Here is a 20,067-nt window from a genome sequence, read left to right as displayed (position 1 = left end):
ACCAGCTCTCCCAGCAGCCCTGGGGAGCGCTCAAGGATTGTGCAGATGCTGGGACTGAGGGCATCCTAGAGCAATGCATTCATTCACCTACAGCACCCACTGGGAAGGCAGCAGTGAACAAGACAGGCACAGCCCCCATCCCAAGGTGGATAGATACTGGGAAGGAGTTGCTTCCCTTTACTCACTCATAGATCCTGGCATTTATTTACTCTCATTGGCCCAGTTAGGGAACTTACCCCAACTGAAGACGAACCAATCATCAAGGCTGGAAGAGCCTGTGCTGAGAGGCCTAAGTTGGTCAGAGCCTACTCCAAGGTCTGCGCTCAGGTCAACTCCAGGGCTGAGAAAGGGAAAGGGAGGAGGCCCCCAAAGAAAAGTCACGTTCCTTTGGTGGGAGTGGGGAGCTGGATGCTGGAGGAAGCAACCAGTGTCCATTCTCACAAAACTCTGGGTTAGACAAGCACATGTGGTTGTCCTTTCTTAGGTTTAAGAGGCTGAGTGATATACAGAATAACTACCTGCTGATGTTCCTGTCTTCCTCGAGATGGATCTCACTGAGGCTGGAGATCATGACCAACCTGCTGTCCTTCGCTGTGGCCTTGTTCGTGGTTTTTGGCATCTCCTCTGCCTCCTATTCCTATAAAGCCATGGCTATCAGCCTCATCCTGCAGGTGAGGGAGGGGCTCTCAGACAGCAGGGTCTTCACTTGAGGCCTGTGGCCAGACCCAGGGGGTTCATTTCATGGGACTTTGATAACACGTTGGGTTTTGGCCATTTGTGATCTTATGAGTCATGTGCTTGGTCTTCTGAATCTGCTGCTTTCCTCTGTTTCCCTGTCACCTCTGAACTGGGCAGTCTGTATTGAAAGCTATTTAATGGAATCTTGGAATATTGGGATTGCATAGAGTCCACAGGAAGCCGAGTCCAAATCTCTTATTGTGCAGATAGGGAAATTGAAACCAAGAGATGGAAGGAGTTGTCTTAATGCACAGAGCATTAGAAGCAGAGCCAGAGTAAGAACATTGGCCTTCTGGTTTGCTGGCTGTTGTCTTTTCATTTTACTATTCATACCTGGATTCAGCTGTCAGACTTCTCTGAGTTATCTAAGGAGGTGTCCAGTCCCTCCCCTGGAACAGGTCTTCTCAGGCTTTAAAGTTCATGAGACTTGAAGCAGAATGCTTGGCCCCAGCCTCGCAGGCTTACTCGGTCTGGGTCCCTGTGTAGCCGACAGGACAACCATGTTCCAGAGCACAGCCTCGGGGACTCATAGTCAAGTATTGGTTGGGCGAGATCTGGGAATCTAATTTTAAAAACAGGTTCTCTAGGGGATTCTGATGTAGCAGTCTGCACACCTCCTGGCAAGAGTTCCCCTACACCTGGCTTCCCGGGGCATGAGAGGGTCCAGCTGGCTGAAGTTCATGTCTATAGGGTCAGTTCTTTGCAAGGGTTAGCCATGGAGGGCTGTGAGGCCAGAGGCTGGCTCTGTAGCTATTTCAGAGAACCCTGGCTGCACAGTTCCAGGGCACCCCTCTCCCATGGGGTACTCATTAGCAGCCTTCTCTGCAGCTGTGCGGCTTTGTCTCTAACTGGCTTTGGATCTCTAGTGCCCCAGTGCTGAGGCATTCTTTTGGGTCTGCAAAGGGGTTCCATCTTGCCCTTTGTTGAGTCCCTGCAGCAGTCACATATTTGCATAAACATACAATCCTGTACACCCACAGCCATGTGTGCGTGTGCAGAGCCTTCTCAGGGCACACAGGCCATGTGGATGGCTATGCAGTGCTCACACTCACAGACAGCTGACCAGGGCGATAACATGGAATTCCCCAGGCACTTGCACTGAGCCAGCACCCTTCTCACCATGTTCCATAAGCTACAGTGAGGTGGTTAATTTGTGTGGTTCAGAATGTGGGTTCGAGCCAGGGTTTGCCCATCATTAACAGTGTGACTTTGGGGAAGCCTCTTACCCTCCTTGTGCCTGGGATTCCTCATTTTGTGAAAAAGAGATAAAAGTTCTAAGATTATAAATTTGTGAGGAATATGTGTAAGCATGAGGGTTAATGCATGTTAAACACCTAGAATAGTGCTTGGCCCAGAATAAATGCTAGGTAATTGTGAGCTGTTACTGTTCCTGGCTTACAGATAGGAGGCCAGAGTTTTGGAGTTCAGTAGCTTACCCTGGTTCCCATAGCTGGTGAGAGACAGGTTTGTCCTTGGTGCGTCACACTCATCTTCACTCTCTTCTTCTCTTTCTTCCTCTCTCTAACACACACACACACACACACACACACACACACACACACGCATGTACCAGTGCAGAGTTGCCTCCAAGCCTTCCAAAACTCTGGGGACAGGCACCAAAGTGGTGTCATAGGGGACTTGGAGTCACTAAGGCCAGAAATCCCTCCTGGTTGCCACGTGACATAGGCCAGAGGGGCAAAGATTGGGGCACAGGTGTCGTGTGCTGGCACAGGCAAGGGGGGGGTGGGGGCTCATCTCCCCCAGGATACACTGTGCACATGAGACACCTCTCAAAGCTCTCCCCAGCTTGTTCCATCACAGGAAACTCAGGAGGAACTCTGCTGGAGGTCTGACTGCTTCAAAAAGACGCTGGGTTTATTTTGTCCTCTGTGTCTGCTGCCCTGCTGGAGTATCTCATCTCTATCCTAGGTATCCATGCCTCTTCCCTCCCCCCAAGCCTCCCCTATCCACCTCTTACATTCTCACCAGAGTGATCTTCAATTACAGTTTTCCTCATGCCCCTCCTTTGTTTAGAGCCCTCAGAGATTCCCTGTCTCCCTATGCCAAACCTAGGCTATGGCCCCTGCCTTCAGGCCCCCCAAATCTGGCCCTATGACCCCAACATGCTTCTCTCCTCTGGTCACACTGGTGAGTCATTGACTTCTGCATGCACTCTCAAAGCAATTCTGCTCAAGCTTTGGGAGGTGGGAATCACAATCCATGTTGCTTTGCAACCCTAAGAGGTATAAATAATAGAGATGCTTCTGGCTGCAAGCCAGCAAACCATAGAACCCATTCAAAATGGCCTTGGCAGTTTGGGGACTTGTGATGTATCCAGAAGGCTGAGGTGGGATTTTCTCTGTTAATTTAGGGATGTAGCGTGAATCCATGACCATTTTATCTTTTGGCCCTGGCACCCACAATCTGACTTCATCGTCAGGATTGTCTACTCAAGGTCACAAAACAGCTGCTGCAGCCTCAAGCAACACATCCTCACCCAATACCCACCAAAGGTTGGAGAGGAGAGAACTCCTCTCCTGTGCCCCATTTTAAGAACAAGGAGTGGTTTCCTAGAATACTCCCATCCGACTCCTCCTCATGCTTCATTGGCCAGAATTTTATCATGGCTCACATCTAAATCCATCATTGACATGAGGAGTGGAGTTAACAGGATTGTTCTGAATTAGCCAAGGCTCCCTGGAGCACCAGGCTGCCAGATACCTGAGCATAATAGAGGATGCTAACAAGGAAGAAAGAAGAAGGCACCTCCTACTGACTAGGCAACCAGCCGTGTCTGCTACAGTAACTGGAGGAAAGGCAGTTTCCCCCCATCTTTTCCCCCGTTAGTGTCATTTTATGATTGCTTCCACCCTCTCTGAGTTCTAAAGGGCCTTCCTTCCCCTTCCCATACTCTTGGCTCCAGTCATAGCCAAATGGCGCCCGAGACCCTGAATGTATCCTGCTATCTACTACTTCCAGAACTTTGTCCACTCTTTAGGGAACACCATTTTCTACCCATTTTTAACCTGCTAAATCCCACCTCTCCTTAAAAATGAAACTCCTGTGCCAACAGCTGCCCTAGTCCTTCCCTGTGGCCCTTGTCTGGGTGACCGTCGTGTGGGCCCTAAGGGTGGTCCACGTCACCTCCCATGGTGGAGCACACCTGTCTGTGCTGGCATTCTCTGTTGACCCATCTGTCTCCCCCACCTGACTGGAAGCTCCCTGAGGGCAGTGCCTGGGCCCGTTGCACTTTGGGGCACAGATCCTGGCCCGGCACTGGCGTAGAGCCCTCAAGGAGTGTGTTGAATGAATGTATAATGAACTTCTGCCCAGCACCCTGTGCGTGGCCTGTTTGCCCACATCTTCGGCCAAGGGGATGGAAAGTGTAAAGGTTGGGGTCCCTGTCCCACCTCTGCCCCTGGGTTCCAGGTGATTCTGTGTATGTCATTTCCTCTTGGGTCTCAGTGTCCTCATCTGTGGTGCCTTCAATTTCTGAGAGTCCCTGAGACTCCTCTGAGCCTGGGTTTCCTTGAAGGCAAGGCCTGAAACAAGGACTTGGGTGTAGGCAGATTATTTGGGAGATGCTTCTAAGGAACAGGACTGAGGGAGCAAGAGAGTGAGGCAGGGAAGGAGGAACTGAATCATGGGCATGTGTCATTGATATTGCTGTCCTGGGTCACCAGCACTCAACTCTACTGAATAGTATAGGAAGCATATAGGATGCTCCCTGGATTGTTCCCCCGAAGGTGAGGGACAGGAGCCTTTATCTGCTGGCTCCTTTCCCTATTAGTTGAGGGTTTTCCACAGGCTTTAACCCCCCTGTGTTTCAGGGCTGCAGCTGTGCATGGGTCGAGCGGGTTCCTGTGGTATGGGTAGAGGTTTTGAGCAGAAAGCAGAAAGACACACAGAGGGTACTTGAAGTGGGACGGTGCCAGTGGGGTCTTGTCCAGAACTGCCTACCACCACTGCAGCTAACCTCAGAAGTGGGCTTAGGGGGCACCAAAGGCATCTGCTCCATTCTTGTAGGGAAATTGTCTTGGTCTGAGAAGTCACTCAGGGGAGGATGGTAACCAGTGGTTTTAGGAACACTGAAATCCTCTGCACATCCCCCTCAGCTTCTTGACCTGAGGTGTCTTCTTCATTCCAGCTAGCATCCAACTTTCAGGCCTCTGCCCGGATTGGTTCAGAGACAGAGGCGTACTTCACTGCTGCGGAGAGGATGCGTCAATACATGAAGGTGGGACGCAGATCTGGGTTTGTTGTGGGAGCTCTGGAGGGCTTTAAATCCACACCTGAGGCTCAGCTTCCATAGCCTCGGCATGCTCTGGCACCCCAGGCTCCCTGAGACTTTTTCAAGAGGCGAATGAGGCTCCTTCCTCCGCATTTTCCCTAGACCAGTGTGTGTCATTTCTCAGAAGCCTTTCCGTACCCACTGGCCCATGTTCATCACATTCCTCAGAGCATCCCTGGGTGTAGAGAGAATAATCTGCCCTTTTTAGAAATGAGAGTTTTGCCCAAGTATAAAAATAATAATAATGACAAGAATAATTGGTATTATTATTGCTTCTCTTTGTGTCAGAATAGTTAAGAGCGTAGGTTTTAGAGCCAGATCAACTGGGTTCAAGTCCAAGCTTTACTACTTGAGTCAGCTGTGTAACCTGGGGACAGATCATAGTATCTACTTCATTGGGTTATTACAAAGATTGAATAATATAATATGTAAAGCACTTAGCACAGTACCTGACCCACAGTAAAGGCTCAATATTTTTTATATATCGATTATCTCATGGAATCACAAAACAATTTCATAAGGTTGATTGAATTATTATCCCCATTTTCCAGAAGAGGAAACAGGGGCTTGGCTAAGCTTCAGATTACACAGCTGGGGTTTGGCAGAGCCCTTTGAAGCCAGTTCTCCTGCCCCTGTTAACAGGAGCAGAATTTGTGAATCCTAGAGCTTTGATTTAATACTGAGGGACACTGGCGCAGCCACACCCACGGCAAAGAGCTGTGACTTGCGGTCAGGTGACCATGCTTCTTCTCCATCATTCGGGCCTCAGGACGTACCCAGCTGTGCTTGGTTCGGTAGTGGGCTTGGAGTCAGGCAGCCCTGGTCTGAGTTCCCATCTGCTATGTGATCTTGAGCAAGTGCTTTAACCTGTTTGATTCTCCATTTCCTTGTGTGTGAAATGCATCTGAAGTTCCCTACCTCGTCAATGAGGACAGAGGGAAGGGAAATCTGCACAAGGCATCTGAGCCCCCATAAAACATGCCCCGCAGGGGTCAGCTAGCTCTGCTACCTTTATTGTCACTGTTCTGGATTCTGTTTCTTTAGAGCCCATACAATAAATTAGAAAAAGTTCTCTGCATTAATAACAAGGGGGCTAGCTCTATGGTTTCTCACTCTTTGGAATAAAATTATGTGTATGTCAGTTGAGTGGGGGTGGGATATTCCCCCTGGGGGCGTTCCTCTGAATGTCCTAGTGTGGGACAGGCTGGGGTGAGTCACACACCCAAAAGCTGGAGGCCAGTGGGTCAGCAGGAGATGAGCAGAGATTAATGATAACTATTGATTTTTTTTTCTCTCTTCAAAAATTAGATGTGTGTCCCTGAGTCTCCTTTACACATCGAAGGCACGAGCTGTCCCCCTGGGTGGCCACAGCATGGAGAAATCACATTCCAGGATTATCACATGAAATATAGGGACAACACACCCATTATCCTCAATGACATCAACCTGACAATTCATGGCCATGAAATGGTGGGCATCGTGGGAAGGACAGGCTCTGGTGAGTGGAGTGTCTTGGGCATCCCCTGTCCTCAACTCTGCCCTGTGGGCGTTGGGCCTATTTCAGGGTATGTGTTTACTCAGTGACCCCACAGATGTTTATTGGGCCCTCACTCTGTGCCAGACACTGGTGAACAAAACCCCAAGTCCCTGCTATCACGGGATCCCACTGGAGGAGATAGGTGTTAAGTGATCAAATCAGGAGACACATAGGGTCATTACAGGTCATGATGAAATGTCACGGAGGAAATAAAAGGGTGCCGTTAACAGAGTAATGGGGTTGGCAAGTCTTTGAGCTTTGGTGGTCTGGGCTCTGAGGCCGGCATTTGAGCTGAGACCTGAAGGATGAACAGGGTGCGGGGGAGGTGTGCTTCAAGCACGGGGCAGTGCAGGGCTCTTTGAGGACAGGAGCAGGGCCAGGAGTGAAATCTGGGTTCTGCTTCTCCTTCCTCCCCACCCTTCCTAGACTTCTTATCAGCCTCTTTGCCCTCTCTTTTTTGACCTCTTTCCCTCCCTTCCTCTCCTATTATTTTTGGGAGGTCTGGTCCAAGTATCACTCCCTCCCATTTTTGCATTGTTCAAAGACACTACTCAGGCTTGATTCTTGTCCTACCCTTGTGTGCCTAGGAGCTGCTTCCTCCAGGTAGCCCTCCAGGAAGACTAGATAGAGCCTTCCTGGGTCTCCACCTCCTCAGGCCCCCTGCAGGCCTTGCAGTCCTGTTAGGTGAAGGCTTCCAGCTGTGTTCTTTAGGGTATTCTTCCCTTTCTACTTCTTGCCTGCACTTGGCCTGAGAGGGCTGGTGACTGACATAGAGAAGCTCTCAGTAGATACTGGTCCAATTGACTGTATTCATTCAGTAGGTATTTATTGAGTACCTACTATTTGCTGGGCAAAGGGAACATAAAGGTAAACAAGACACACAGCTACCACCCACGATGACCTTACCTTTTTAGAGCAGAGGTTGAAAACTCAAATGTCTTTGAGGCCTGGCAAGCAACATGCATGGGTGAAATGGGTCTGGGAGGTGATGCAAGGAGGGTGGGGTGGGCAGTGTGTTGAACTGGAGAGCACTGTTCTCTCAAGGAAGCAGCTGCACTCAGCTCCAGCTGCGTGTTGTGTGGGAGGATGAGGGACCAGTGTTGCCAGTTCTAGGTTTTAAGAAAAGCATGCAATTTGGATTGTTATAGATAGGGGATTTCGAGTTTTAAAATGCTGGCAAAGAACTTAAAAAATAACAGTAACACTGTGTGTGTGAAACAATATATAAATGGCTGGATTTAATCCAGGGGCTCCATTTGTGCTCTTTGATCTAGGCTGTAAGAAAGCTGTTTGTGGTTTGGGGCACCACTTGGAGCAGAGACTCCAGTCCTCTTCTGCTCTCTCAGGGCTCGGAGGATGGACTACAGAAGGGAGCAAGTCAGGTGCGAACTGCAGGTGTGGCCTGTGCTGTCTCTAGTACAGATCTGGAAACTGAGGTCCCACTTGTTTCTTGCCCAACAGGGAAGTCCTCCTTGGGGGTGGCTCTCTTCCGGCTGGTGGAGCCTGCAGCAGGCCGGATTCTCATCGATGGCGTGGATATCTGCAGTATCAGCCTAGAGGAACTGCGGTCCAAGTTCTCAATTGTCCCTCAAGATCCTGTCCTGCTTTCAGGAACCATCAGGTGAGTGCTGGCCTATAGGCCAGCAAGGTACAGAGGCCAGGCTCCTGGGAGGGTTGGGAGGACCAGGATGCCAGGGCTGGGCTGTCTCTGGTTAGCTGGTGGCCAATGCCTCGGTTTTGGGGACTCTGATCTCTCCTTGTCACACTGGTTCACTCACTGGGATTTGGAGTATCCTTGAAGATTGAATGAAGCTCTGATATACACAAGAGCACTTTGTAAACTGTAATGTGCTAAATGAAAGCAAGGCATAATTATTATTTTTTTAAAAAACCTGATGCGATTGGTCAGATTTCAGTTCACCATTAAGCATTTGCACTGTGGCTGCTATATTCTTTTATCTCTAGATGTGGTTTATTCTCTTCTCTCCACCCACTGGGTAACTGAGCTGATGGGGACGTTTTAGGCTGGGAGGGAGCACTTCTTCACAGGATGCACATTCCAGGCAGGGGAGAAGTGAGAAATAATCCAGGCAGTTCAGTGAGCAAACTGGGACTAAACTTTATCCAGATTCATGCTCCTACTTAACAGTTCACATTAGCTGTGTGGGAACACCAAGGCATGGAGATTGAGGAAGCCTAATGCATTAGAAATGAAGCTAGAAAAAAAAAAAAAAAGAAATGAAGCTAGATTCCTCATGTTTCAGGAATATTTAAGGAACATTCTTAGGGGCAAGAGGAAAAACTTGACCCTTAGAGCTCTGTTCAATCATTTATGAATTTACTCATCATTTCTTCCTCCCTCCCTCCCCCCTACTTCTTTCCTCCCCCCTCCTCCCGCCCTCCCTCCCATCCTTCCCTCCCTCCCACCTTTCATTCATTTAACTTGCCTTTTCTGAGCCTTTGCCAGGTCCAGACATTGTACTAGGGACTGGGGACACTTTGATGAATGATCACTGCCCGTGCTCCCCCTAGGAGTTCAGAGTGTAGTCATGGGGGTGGGGTGGGTGTAGAAATGTAAGAACCAAAAAATTATAATACAAGGAGGTATTTGCTAGATCAGAGATACGAACCAAGTGCTAAAGAGCCCAGAAGTAGGACAAGTAACTCTACTTAGATGAATCCAGAAAGGCTCCACAGGGGAAGGGACATTTGAGCAGGACCTTGAAGGATAAGTAGGAGCTTGCCTGGGAGAAAAAGGGGAGAAAGTCCTTCCAGGGAGAGTGCATAATATGTGCACAAACAGGAATTTTAAAATGATTGCATTAGGGAAATGAGATAACATTTAGTGAAAGATCTCCATGTTAAGCTAGAACCTGGGCAAATCTATTGTGCCTTGATATAGGAGTAGTAAAAATATGAATTAACATTTTTGAGCATTTATATGTGCCAGCTTATGCTTTAATATTCAGTCTCATTTAACTGTCACTACAACCCTATGAAGTAGGCACTATTATTATCCCTCCTTTATAGGGGAAGACACTGAACTTGGAGAGGAAAAATGACTTGTTTCAAGACACACACAAGTAAATGGTAAAGTTGAGGTATTACCCTAGGTAGTCTAATCCCTTAACCAGGGCTGTTTCTCTGCACCTTCCCCCTCCACCCTGCCTCACCCGCAGCAGGAAGAAGTGTGGACTGGAGTACAGGAGACCTGGGTTCTCTATCCATTGAGGTTTCATCTATCTATGAGTATCCCTGATTCCAGCCTATCTCTCAGACTGACCTGTGGTGTGACTTGAACAAGCATTTAACACCAATAAGCCATAACTTTCCCATCAATGAAAGAGATTTACCCATCGCTTGGGGGGAGAGGGTGTCAATGGAACCATCTATGAAAATGCTTTGGAGGCTATCAAATATCATGCAGATAAGACATTCTGCCTTCTGCTTCTTTAATACAATCTAGCCCTCCGCACAAAATGTGTGTGGCTGCCAAAACTGGGGAAATATAAAGCAGAAATTAAGAATAGGTTTTAATCAGGACTGAGTGTTTGCATAATAGAGGAGTGTTAATAATGTTGCCTATGACAAATGCAAGTGTAAATCTTAATGGGTGTAAAGTCCAGATAGATCCCAACCTGATGTTGTTTGGATGATCAATTAGGGTTTTTTCACTGCAAGAGACAGAAAAACTAACCCCACCACAGTGAGATACCACTTCACACCTACTAGGATGGCTATCATGAAAAAAAGAAAAAAGCAAAAGGAATATAACAAGTATTTGTGAGGATGTTGAGAAATCGGAACCCTCGTGCACTACTGGTGGGAATATAAAATGGTATAGCCTCTGTGAAAAACAGTTTGGCACTTCCTCAAAAAGTTAGAGGTAGAATTACCATATAATCCAGCAAATCTTCTAGGTATATACCCAAAAGAGTTGAAAGTGGGACTTGAACCGATATTTGTGTATCAGTGTTTGTAGCATTATTCATAATAACGAAAAGGTAGAAAAAACTCAAGTGTTTGTTAATCAACAGATAAATGAATACACACACATATACACAATGGAATATTAATGAGCCATAAAAAGGAATGGATATTTGATATATGCTACAATATGGATGGACCTTGAAAACATTATGCTCAGTGAAATATGTCAGACACAGAAAGACAAATGTTGTATATTTCCACTTAAATGAGGTGTCTGGAATACACAAATTCATAGAGACAGAAAGTAAAATAGAAGTTACCAGAGGCTGAGGGAGGGGGAAGGGTTTAATGGGTAGAGATTTTGATAGGGATGATGAGTTTTTGTGGATGGTTACACAACACTGTGAATGTATTTAGTGCCACTGAATTGTATACTTACAAGCATTTAAATAATAAATATGTATATTCTAACACACGTATACCTACACATAGAGACACACACACACAATCCCTAGTGGCTTAAACTAAAAATGCCCTCTTTGGCTCATGATACTGGGAAGATCAAGACTGATTCAGGGGCCTAATGTCCCCCAACTCTGCTTTGGCTTCATTCCTAGCCTTCAATGAGGCTACTCATTGTACCTGGGAGTAGGCTACTCAATGAGCCTACTCCCAAAGCAAGATGGTTGCAGCCATCTACTTATGCCTGAGTCATTTACTCCACCCCTGCAGTTGGTGGTACAGGACCACCTGGACCACATGGACTTGAGGGCTGGGGAGGAGGTGGTGTCCAAATAAAACTTGGGGGCCATAGCCTGCAGAATGAATGGGTACTGGGAAGGCACAAGGCATGACTGTTCATGGTAACTCCATGGGTTTCTCTACACCCAGTAAAACAGTTCTAACTATTCTTGGTCATCTACTGTGCATGGAACAGATTGTTCAATGGTTACATGTGGTTATAGAACACTTCTCTTCCTCTTTTATGACAGATTCAACCTAGATCCCTTTGACCGCTACACAGATGAGCAGATCTGGGATGTCTTGGAGAGGACATTCCTGAGTATGACAGTAAGTAGCTCCAAGACCTGATTCTTGGTCTTAACCTGCCTCTTCAACAGTGGTGCCTGCAGGTCCTTTGGGGCTCATCTCAGATGATATTCCAGATGCTGCCACTTTGGAGCATGGGTTAAATAATCTTACGGAGATGAGATGATTTTGGATTCCTAAGTCAAGTCTGATGGCACTCAGACACCAACAGTGAGCCAGGCACATCCTAAGCTCAGGGGATGCAGCAAAAGCAAGGTAGGCAAGGTGTTTGCCCTCCTAGTGCTTACATTCACTGGGAGATACAGACAACAAATAGACACACAAGAGGCTTTCAGATAGTGGTAAGTGCTGTAAATGTGGTAATGAGACCAACAGATCCTGGTGAGGATGTTGAGAAATCAGAACCCTCATGCATTCCTGATGGGAATATAAAATGGTACAGCCTCTGTGAAAAACAGTTTGGCAGTTCCTCAAAAAGTTAAAGGTAGAATTACCATATGATCCATATGGGGAGTAGCTCCTTTACATGAAGTGGCCAAGCAAGGCCTCTTTAAAGATGGGAAGTTGGAGCTGAGACCCAATATTGAGGGGGCAGTAGGGCACAGATCTTTGAGAGAACATTCCAGGCACAGCAACAGCATATGCAAAGACCCTGAGACTGGAGTGAGAGGGGCACAGGTAAGGAAGAGAAAGACCAGTGGCTAGAGTATACAGAGGCAAAGGGTGTTGCAAAGTGCTACAGGGGAGGTCTGGTAGGGGTCAGGTTAGGTCTTGCCTACATAGCCTACATCTCATTTTCCTGGATATTACAGATCTCAAAGTTACCACAAGGACTGCAAGCAGAAGTGGTGGAAAGTGGCAGAAACTTCTCTGTGGGGGAGAGGCAGCTGCTCTGCATTGCGAGAGCACTCCTTCGCAACTCCAAGGTGAGACCACAGAATGGCCATGGGAGGCTGCGGATGACACCTGGCTTGGGAAACCACACTGGCTGTTTCTCCCTCCGTCTCTGTAGGGTAGTGGGTGCTGTGCTGTATGTCCTCTCCACAAACACCCAAAGGGCTTCCTCATGTCACTGGTGGCCATTCTCTACGTATCTAGTGTGGGCGAGGCATGTAGGTGGGGACTCAGCCTAGGTTCTCTCAAACCCTGAAACTCTGCATCTAAGCTGAAATGATCCACCACCAGAACCAAATCACGATGCACTTTCCTTATGAAAAGTTGAAAGTTTAGAAGTTTATTAATTTAAAAGTTGCCTATTGTATATTCTTTCTAAAACTTGGATGCAGGACATTCTCTTTATTAGAGCTGGAAATCAGATGATAGCTGTTCCAGGGCAAAATTACTTTTTTTTTTTTTTTTAGTTTCAGGTCTAGAATTTAGTGATTCATCACTTATAATACCCAGTGCTCATCACACGTGCCCTCCTTGATATCCATCATTCATTAAACCCATCCCTTGCCCATCTCCCCTCCAACAACCCTCCCTTTGTTCTCTATAGTTAAGACCCTGTTTCCTGGTTTGCCTCTCTTCCCTTCTCCCCATATTCATCTGCTTTGTTTCTTAAATTCCACATATAAGTGGTTTTTGTCTTTCTCTGGTGGTTTATTTTACTTAGCATAATACACTCTAGTTCCATCCATCTCATTGCAAATGGCAAGACTTCATTCTTTTTTATGGCTAGTATTCCATTGTATATATATACCACATCTTATTTATCCATTCATCTGTCGATGGATGTTTGGACTCTTTATAATTTGGCTATTGTTGATAATGCTGCTATAAACATTGGGGTGCATGTATCTCCTTGAATCAGTATTTTTGTATACTTTGGGTAAATACCTAGTAGTACAATTGCTGGATGAATATGGTAGTTCTATTTTTAACTTTTTGAGGAACCTCCATTCTATGTTCCAGAGTGGCTGTACCAGTTTGCACTCCTACCAACAGTGTAAGAGGGTTCCCCTTTCTCTGCATCCTCACCAACACCTGTTGTTTCTTGTGTTATTGATTTTAGCCATTCTGACAGGTATGAGGTGATATCTCATTGTAGTTTTGATTTGCATTTCCCTGATGATGAGTGATGTTGAGCATCTTATCATGTGTCTGTTAGCCATCTGGATGTCTTCTTTGGAAAAACGTCTGTTTATGTCTTCTGCCCATTTTTTAACTGGATTATTTGTTTTTTTGGGTGTTGAGTTTGATAAGTTCTTTATTTTTCTTGGATACTGCCCTTTATCAGATATGTCATTTGCAAATATTTTTCCCATTCCATAGGTTGCCTTTTACTTTTGTTCATTGTTTCCTTCACTGTGCAGAAGCTTTTTATCTTAATGAAGTCCCAATAATTTATTTTTGCTTCTGTTTCCCTTGCCTCCCAAGACATGTCTAATAAGAAGGTATTATGGCCGATGTCAGAGAGGTTGCTGCCTGTGTTCTCCTCTAGAATTTTGATGGTTTCCTGTCTCACATTTAAGGCTTTCATCCATTTTGAATTTATTTTTGTGTATGGTGTAAGAAAATGGTCCAATTTCATTCTTTTGCATGTTCCTGTCCAGTTTTCCCAGCATCATTTGTTGAAGAGACTGTCTTTTTTCCAAAATTACATATTTTTCAAAAGTTTCTTCAGACAGTGCTTCTTGAAGTTTTCCAAATATTGTGCCAGTAATTTTAGATATTTGACTACCTGGACTAGTAGGGAGCAAACTTTCTCAAGAGAGGCCACACACACATACTCATATGTACATATACCTCCTCCACACTCACACATATATACATATGTGCCCACAGGTGCTCGAATGCACTCACAGCACACACCATGGTTAATTAATGATAAATGCAAAAACTGTTGGTACAGACTGTCAGAGCTCTGGGGAAAAAGCAGGCAGAACACTGTGGGGTCGGAAGCTGGGGAGAAGATTTCAGGAGGGAAGACGATCTCCCTCTTTCTAGCAGAGATGAAAGACAGGATCTGCAATATGCATGTAGCACTTTCTCAACCACTCAGGTCCTTATTTTACAGTTACTAGACCACTGGTGCCAAAGTTGCTTTCTCCATTGTTTCCCAAATTTGAGTCATCACTTTATGATTTTTGTCATATCTGCGCACCATCTCTCCTTTGACTTACTCGTGATGCCCTCTTTTTAAAAACAGCCTCATTCTAAACAGTAACATTTGTGAAATCACATTTCTGTGCTAGTTATATTTTTCTAACATATAGTGTAAATAAAATAAAATAAAAATGTTAAAGAGAACGTTTATCCATATTCCAGCCACACCATCTCATGTGCCATCCAAACATGTGTGCATGCCCTGTTTTGGGGAACGCTGGTCTATGTTAATTTAGACGAATCAGAAGGCAGTTCATAAAACAAGAAGTTGTCACTGGGACATTTTCTTTTTTTTTTTAAGATTTTATTTATTTATTTGAGAGAGAAAATGAGATAGAGAGAAAGCATGATGGGGGGAGGGTCCGAGGGAGAAGCAGACTCACTGCTGAGCAGGGAGCCCAATGTGGGACTCGATCCCGGGACTCCAGGATCATGACCTGAGCCGAAGGCAGTTGCTTAACCAACTGAGCCACCCAGGCGCCCCTACCACTGGGACATTTTCATTTTCAAGAGTTTAATTCTCTGGTCACACACACACACACACACACACAAGCTCTTGGTTGAGACCTAATATTCTCTAACATAATGGACAACTAGTGTTCAAAGTGGGTTTTGAACTCAATCCATATCGCTCACCTTCCAGCTAAGGGACTCAGTGGATTAATGGTAGACCCAGGACTAGATCCAGGTCTCAGGGCCCAAGCAAACTGCCCTCACCCCTGTTTTGTATTCACCAGATCATCCTTATTGATGAAGCCACAGCTTCCATTGACATGGAAACCGATACTTTGATCCAGCACACAATCCGTGAAGCCTTCCAGAGCTGCACAGTGCTGGTCATTGCACACCGCATCACCACTGTACTCAACTGTGACCGCATCCTGGTCATGAGCAACGGGAAGGTGAGAGCCGTGTCCCTGGGGCCAGTGGGAGAATGTTCGCTCAGGCCAGCATCCCAGGAGGCCTTTGGATCCTTCAAGGCTAAGCTCAGTGGTGTCCCTTCCCTCCCTTCCCCTCCTTTCTCCATCTCCCAGGTTGTAGAGTTTGATAGACCCGAGGTCCTGCAGCAGAAGCCTGATTCTGTGTTTGCTGCCCTACTGGCAACAGCCAATTCTTCGCTGAGTTAAGGAGAACTGGGGACTGCGTGTGGCCTGATGGCAGAGCCAAGTGTAGCTGTGAGACCTGCATCTATGACCTTCTTGTGTAGAGATGGCTACTTCTCCTGAAAGCAGGGCTGAAATGTGCTCAGGGGTGCTGGCAGTGAGATAGAAAAGAAGACTGGGGGAGCAAAACCTGTAATAGGCCACTCTGTGGCTCCCCAGATCTGGGAACCCCCATACCCTTTGAGACCATGTGGTCAAATCATCATGTGCCTCTTTTTAACTGATATGTTGAGTAATTTCGTAATAATTTGAAAGCTTATTATAGTTTTAAAAGTATTGCAAATGCTGTATTGAGTTTGTAAAAAATAAAAGTAAGAAAAAGTCACATTCTCTGTTCCTCTTTCTTGTTAGCTAGTACTCGTTCAGCTACAGGGAGGAGAGAGTCCCTCATACTGACTTCTGAAAAAGGGACTTCATTGGCTAATGGAATGGAAAGGTCCAGAAAAAGTTCTAGGTTGAGTGCCAATATCTGAAAGATGTCTCTGCTTCTTCTCTCAGCTCTACTTTCCTTTTTTGGCTTTACTGTTTGGTCTCCTCTTTCCTCAAGTGCCAGCAAAAGTTCCATGGCTAAATTTCATTGGGTCAGCTTGGGTCATGTGCTCATCCCTGAACCAATCACATGCTAGGCTGTTGGAATACAGGGACCAGCCGGGCCCAAGTCCCATGCCCACACCTGGACCTGGGGATGGGTTCAGCTGTCCTGAATCACATGGACTGAGAATGGAGGGGGTTATTTCTCTAAAATAAAATTGGGATGGTCTTACTACATGAAGGAGAAATGGATATGGACACTGGGTAGGCCCAAAATAGTAGCTGTCCACCATGTTTATTTACTGATTAAAGCATAAATGGATGGAATAAAGAGTTAGTTTATAACATGTGCCAACTGGAAATAAGATTACTGGTCTGCCTACTCCCCCAAGTAGTTATAGATATATACATAGAAAAAGGTAATTATTTTCAATTTACCACCAGAAAGAACTCATTGTTGGGGGCAAAATACGTTTCAAAGTATTTTCTTTTTGTTTTCAGATTACAGTATCTGGTCTTGCCATAAGAAAAATCATTCAGTAAACAAATATTCTTGCTCTGTTTCTTGCATTGGGGTAGGTGCTGGGAGTGTAATGATGTCCCTTTCCTCATGGAATTTGGGATCTTATGAGAATGAGTGAACAGTAAACAAGTAAACAGATGGTTCCAGAACTGAGTGGCAGGAGGCAAGGACAGGGTGCCGGAGATGAGGAGAGTTCAAGCAGGCTTCCAGGTAGAAGCAAGGTTGTGGTTTACTGACCTGAAACCTGAACAAATATTTGCTTGTGCAAGAAAGAATGTTCCAGGCAGACAGAACAGCCAACAAATCCCCTTGGGAAAGAACCATGACAGGCTGATGTAATCTTTGGACCAAACAGAGGAAAAAGCCCAAGTTCCAGAATTAGTGAGACATGTACATCACCTTCTGTTCCCTTCCTGAGGTTCTTAGGTAACCCCTGCTTCTCTTCCCAAGGACTTTCCCTAGGTGAGTGTCTTTTCTCTCTTAAAAATCCCTTTGTTCAGTTTATCCCTTTCCCCTGGGCCCTTGCCTTTTTCTTCTTAGGCCCTGAAGAGTGTCTGGGAGCCCCTTCTGCTCCCATCCTGTCCCAACTCTGGGGTAATAGAGATGCCTATCTGCAAGTTGAAAGTGACTCTATTTGCCCTGACCTGCCCCCTCCCAGAGCTGCTGTGGAACAACTGCATTCATCACCTGCGAGAAGGAGCTTCAGAAACTGATTGCCCCTTGGCCATGATACTTGACCCAAGCATCCTTCGAACCAGGCCAGCTGTAGTGGCCATATTTTCCCGGAGTTGGCCAGCAGATGGCAGGCTCTTCCCAGAAATGAGGGAGAGCCTGCTGGTTTCTGATCTAAAGCCACTGAGAATCCACCAGGGGAAGTGTGGACCCCTGAGGTAGAGCACACAAGATAGAGCCCTTCTCCACCTTCCCTTGAAGCAGCTTCTCCTTCTGGAATGATTAGAATTACCCAAGGAATCCTTAAAACACTGATGTCCACTCCTTGAAGTTCTGATTCATTGTTTAAGGTGGAGACTGAGCCTTGGGATTTTTAAAGTTTTAGGTGAATCTAATGTGAAGCAAAACTTGAGTACCATTGGCTCCAAACAGCAATAAAACAGAACTTTTTGAAAAATTATATGTATACTTTAACAATATTGGTAATATTTTTTTAAGCTGACTGGTTAAGTATATGATTTTGTTTTCTTTAAATAATTCTTAAATATGTATTTTTGGTCATCTGAACAATTTTGTAATAAAATTTTAGAAATTAATATTTGATATTTCAAAAATAATGCAAAAGTCATTGTAATGAGTGAATGCAGAACTTGGTTCTACTTCCTTACACTTATGTAATGGTTTGCTGTTATGTGTATTCTCAATTACATTCTGGTGGGGAGGAGATCAGAGTATTTTTGGTGCCCAGGTTTTTTATTTTTTATTTTTAGTCCTTAACTAATTAATTAATCAATTGATTTGTTGTTTTAATTTTTTTAATTCCAGTTAGTGACCATACAGTGTAATATTAGTTTCAGGTATACAATAAAATGATTCAACTTCCATCCATCGCCTGGTGCTCATCAGGACAAATGCCCTCCTTTATCCCCATAACTTACTTCCCCCACCCCCCAACCACCTCCCCTCTGGTCACCATCAGTTTGTTCTCTAGAATTAAGAGGTCCCCAGGGGTTTTAAAGGACCTAATTTATCCTCAGGCCTAGCCTTCTCCTAGCTACCCTTCCTCCTGGTCCAATGCAGCAAACAACTTCCCATAAGCTATGTGATGTGGTCCACAGTGACAACAGGTGGATGGACAAATGAAAGGAAGCAATGGTACCACTGGCCCTGGCCCTGCCCTGTATCATTCCCAGCTCTGGACCCTCCATTTTAAGAGAAACGCTGCTAAATGGGAGCTGTTCATAGGAAAGCCACCAGAGAACCAGGATCACTCTTCACTTTCCTGAAGGGCCTCCTCTAGAAGTCACTCCAAAGGTCAGCCCCAGGCCCTGAAGGCCCAGATGTTCAGGTCATTGGAAAAGTCCCCCTAGGGAGTAGCTGTTTGGGACAGGGAATTCTCAGTGGCTGGAAGCTTACTCTGACAGCTCTCCTGGGTATGGGGTGAGGGGACATAGCTGATATCTCACAGGCTTAGAGCATTCCTCCAAGGCTGAGTGCTGGCAGGGATTCTGTATGTGTGGGAAATTGGATTGGATAACTTTATGGGGTAGATGATGCTGGGATGTAATTATAAACATAAAGTTGCCCGATGGCAGGGGCTCTCAAACTTGAATGAGCACCAGCATCGCTTGGAGGATTAAAACACAGCTTGCTGGGTCCCACCCCCAAACTTTCTGAATTAGTGGGTCTGGGGCTTAAGAATTTGCCTATTTAACAAGTTTCCAGATGTTGCCGATGCAGCTGATCAGGGACCACACTCTGAGAACTCAGAGGTTAGCCAAGATTATTCTGTCCTATGTGATCTGGACAGGAGGGTTTTATTTTATTTTTTTTTAAAGATTTTATTTATTTATTTGTCAGAGAAAGAGAGAAAAACCACAAGAAGGGGAAGCGGCAGGCAGAGGGAGAAAGAGACTTCCCTCTGAGCAGGGAGCCCAATGCAGGCCTCAATCCCAGGACCCTGGGATCATGACCTGAGCCGAAGGCAGATGCTTAACTGACTGAGCCACCCAGGCGTCCCAAGGGGGAAGGTTCTTTTTTTGTTTTGTTTTGTTTTGTTTTTAAAGTCAAAGAGAAAGTTATTTATTATTTAATAGCATTAGTTCTAACATTGGTGTATATATGGGTAAGCATATTTAAGGAATCTAAGAAAGGAGATCAACAGGATGATTAGAAAGGGGAAGAAAATTAATAAAAAAATAAGGATAGGGAAAATCTGTATGTGCAGAATTGGACTGCATATAGAAAAAAAATGACTAGAACTTATCCAAAGAGTTTTTTTACATTTTATTATATTATGTTAATCACCATACATTACATCAATAGTTTTTGATGTAGTGTTCCATGATTCATTGTTTGCATATAACACCCAGTGCTCCACGCAGAATGTGCCCTCCTTAATACCCATCACCAGGCTAACCCATTCCCCCACACCCCTCCCCTCTACAACCCTCAGTTTGTTTCTCAGAGTCCATTTCATTTTTCCCTTCCTGCTATCTTCTTTTTTTTTTTTTAACATATAATG

The 20,067-nt window shown here is 45.5% G+C and overlaps 1 protein-coding gene across 1 annotated transcript in view; it reads left to right on the top strand.

Annotated features, from left to right (window-relative positions):
* The window catches only part of ABCC11 (ATP binding cassette subfamily C member 11), a 61,791-nt gene extending 46,010 nt beyond the window's left edge, over positions 1 to 15,781 (top strand). Inside the window, exons 22-29 of the mRNA XM_028091245.2 lie at positions 485 to 671; positions 4,886 to 4,975; positions 6,338 to 6,527; positions 8,028 to 8,187; positions 11,489 to 11,567; positions 12,359 to 12,472; positions 15,392 to 15,556; positions 15,689 to 15,781. Of these exons, the coding sequence (XP_027947046.2) occupies positions 485 to 671; positions 4,886 to 4,975; positions 6,338 to 6,527; positions 8,028 to 8,187; positions 11,489 to 11,567; positions 12,359 to 12,472; positions 15,392 to 15,556; positions 15,689 to 15,781 (1,078 nt within the window). The remainder of the gene's footprint in view (positions 1 to 484; positions 672 to 4,885; positions 4,976 to 6,337; positions 6,528 to 8,027; positions 8,188 to 11,488; positions 11,568 to 12,358; positions 12,473 to 15,391; positions 15,557 to 15,688) is intronic.
* The last annotated feature ends 4,286 nt before the right edge of the window (positions 15,782 to 20,067 follow it).

This window comes from Eumetopias jubatus, unplaced genomic scaffold (assembly GCF_037043125.1).
Source record: "Eumetopias jubatus isolate StellerSeaLion01/CBP00866 unplaced genomic scaffold, mEumJub1_p1.0 scaffold_10, whole genome shotgun sequence".
Lineage (NCBI taxonomy): Eukaryota > Metazoa > Chordata > Mammalia > Carnivora > Otariidae > Eumetopias > Eumetopias jubatus.
This window is presented reverse-complemented; position numbering and strand designations above follow the sequence as displayed.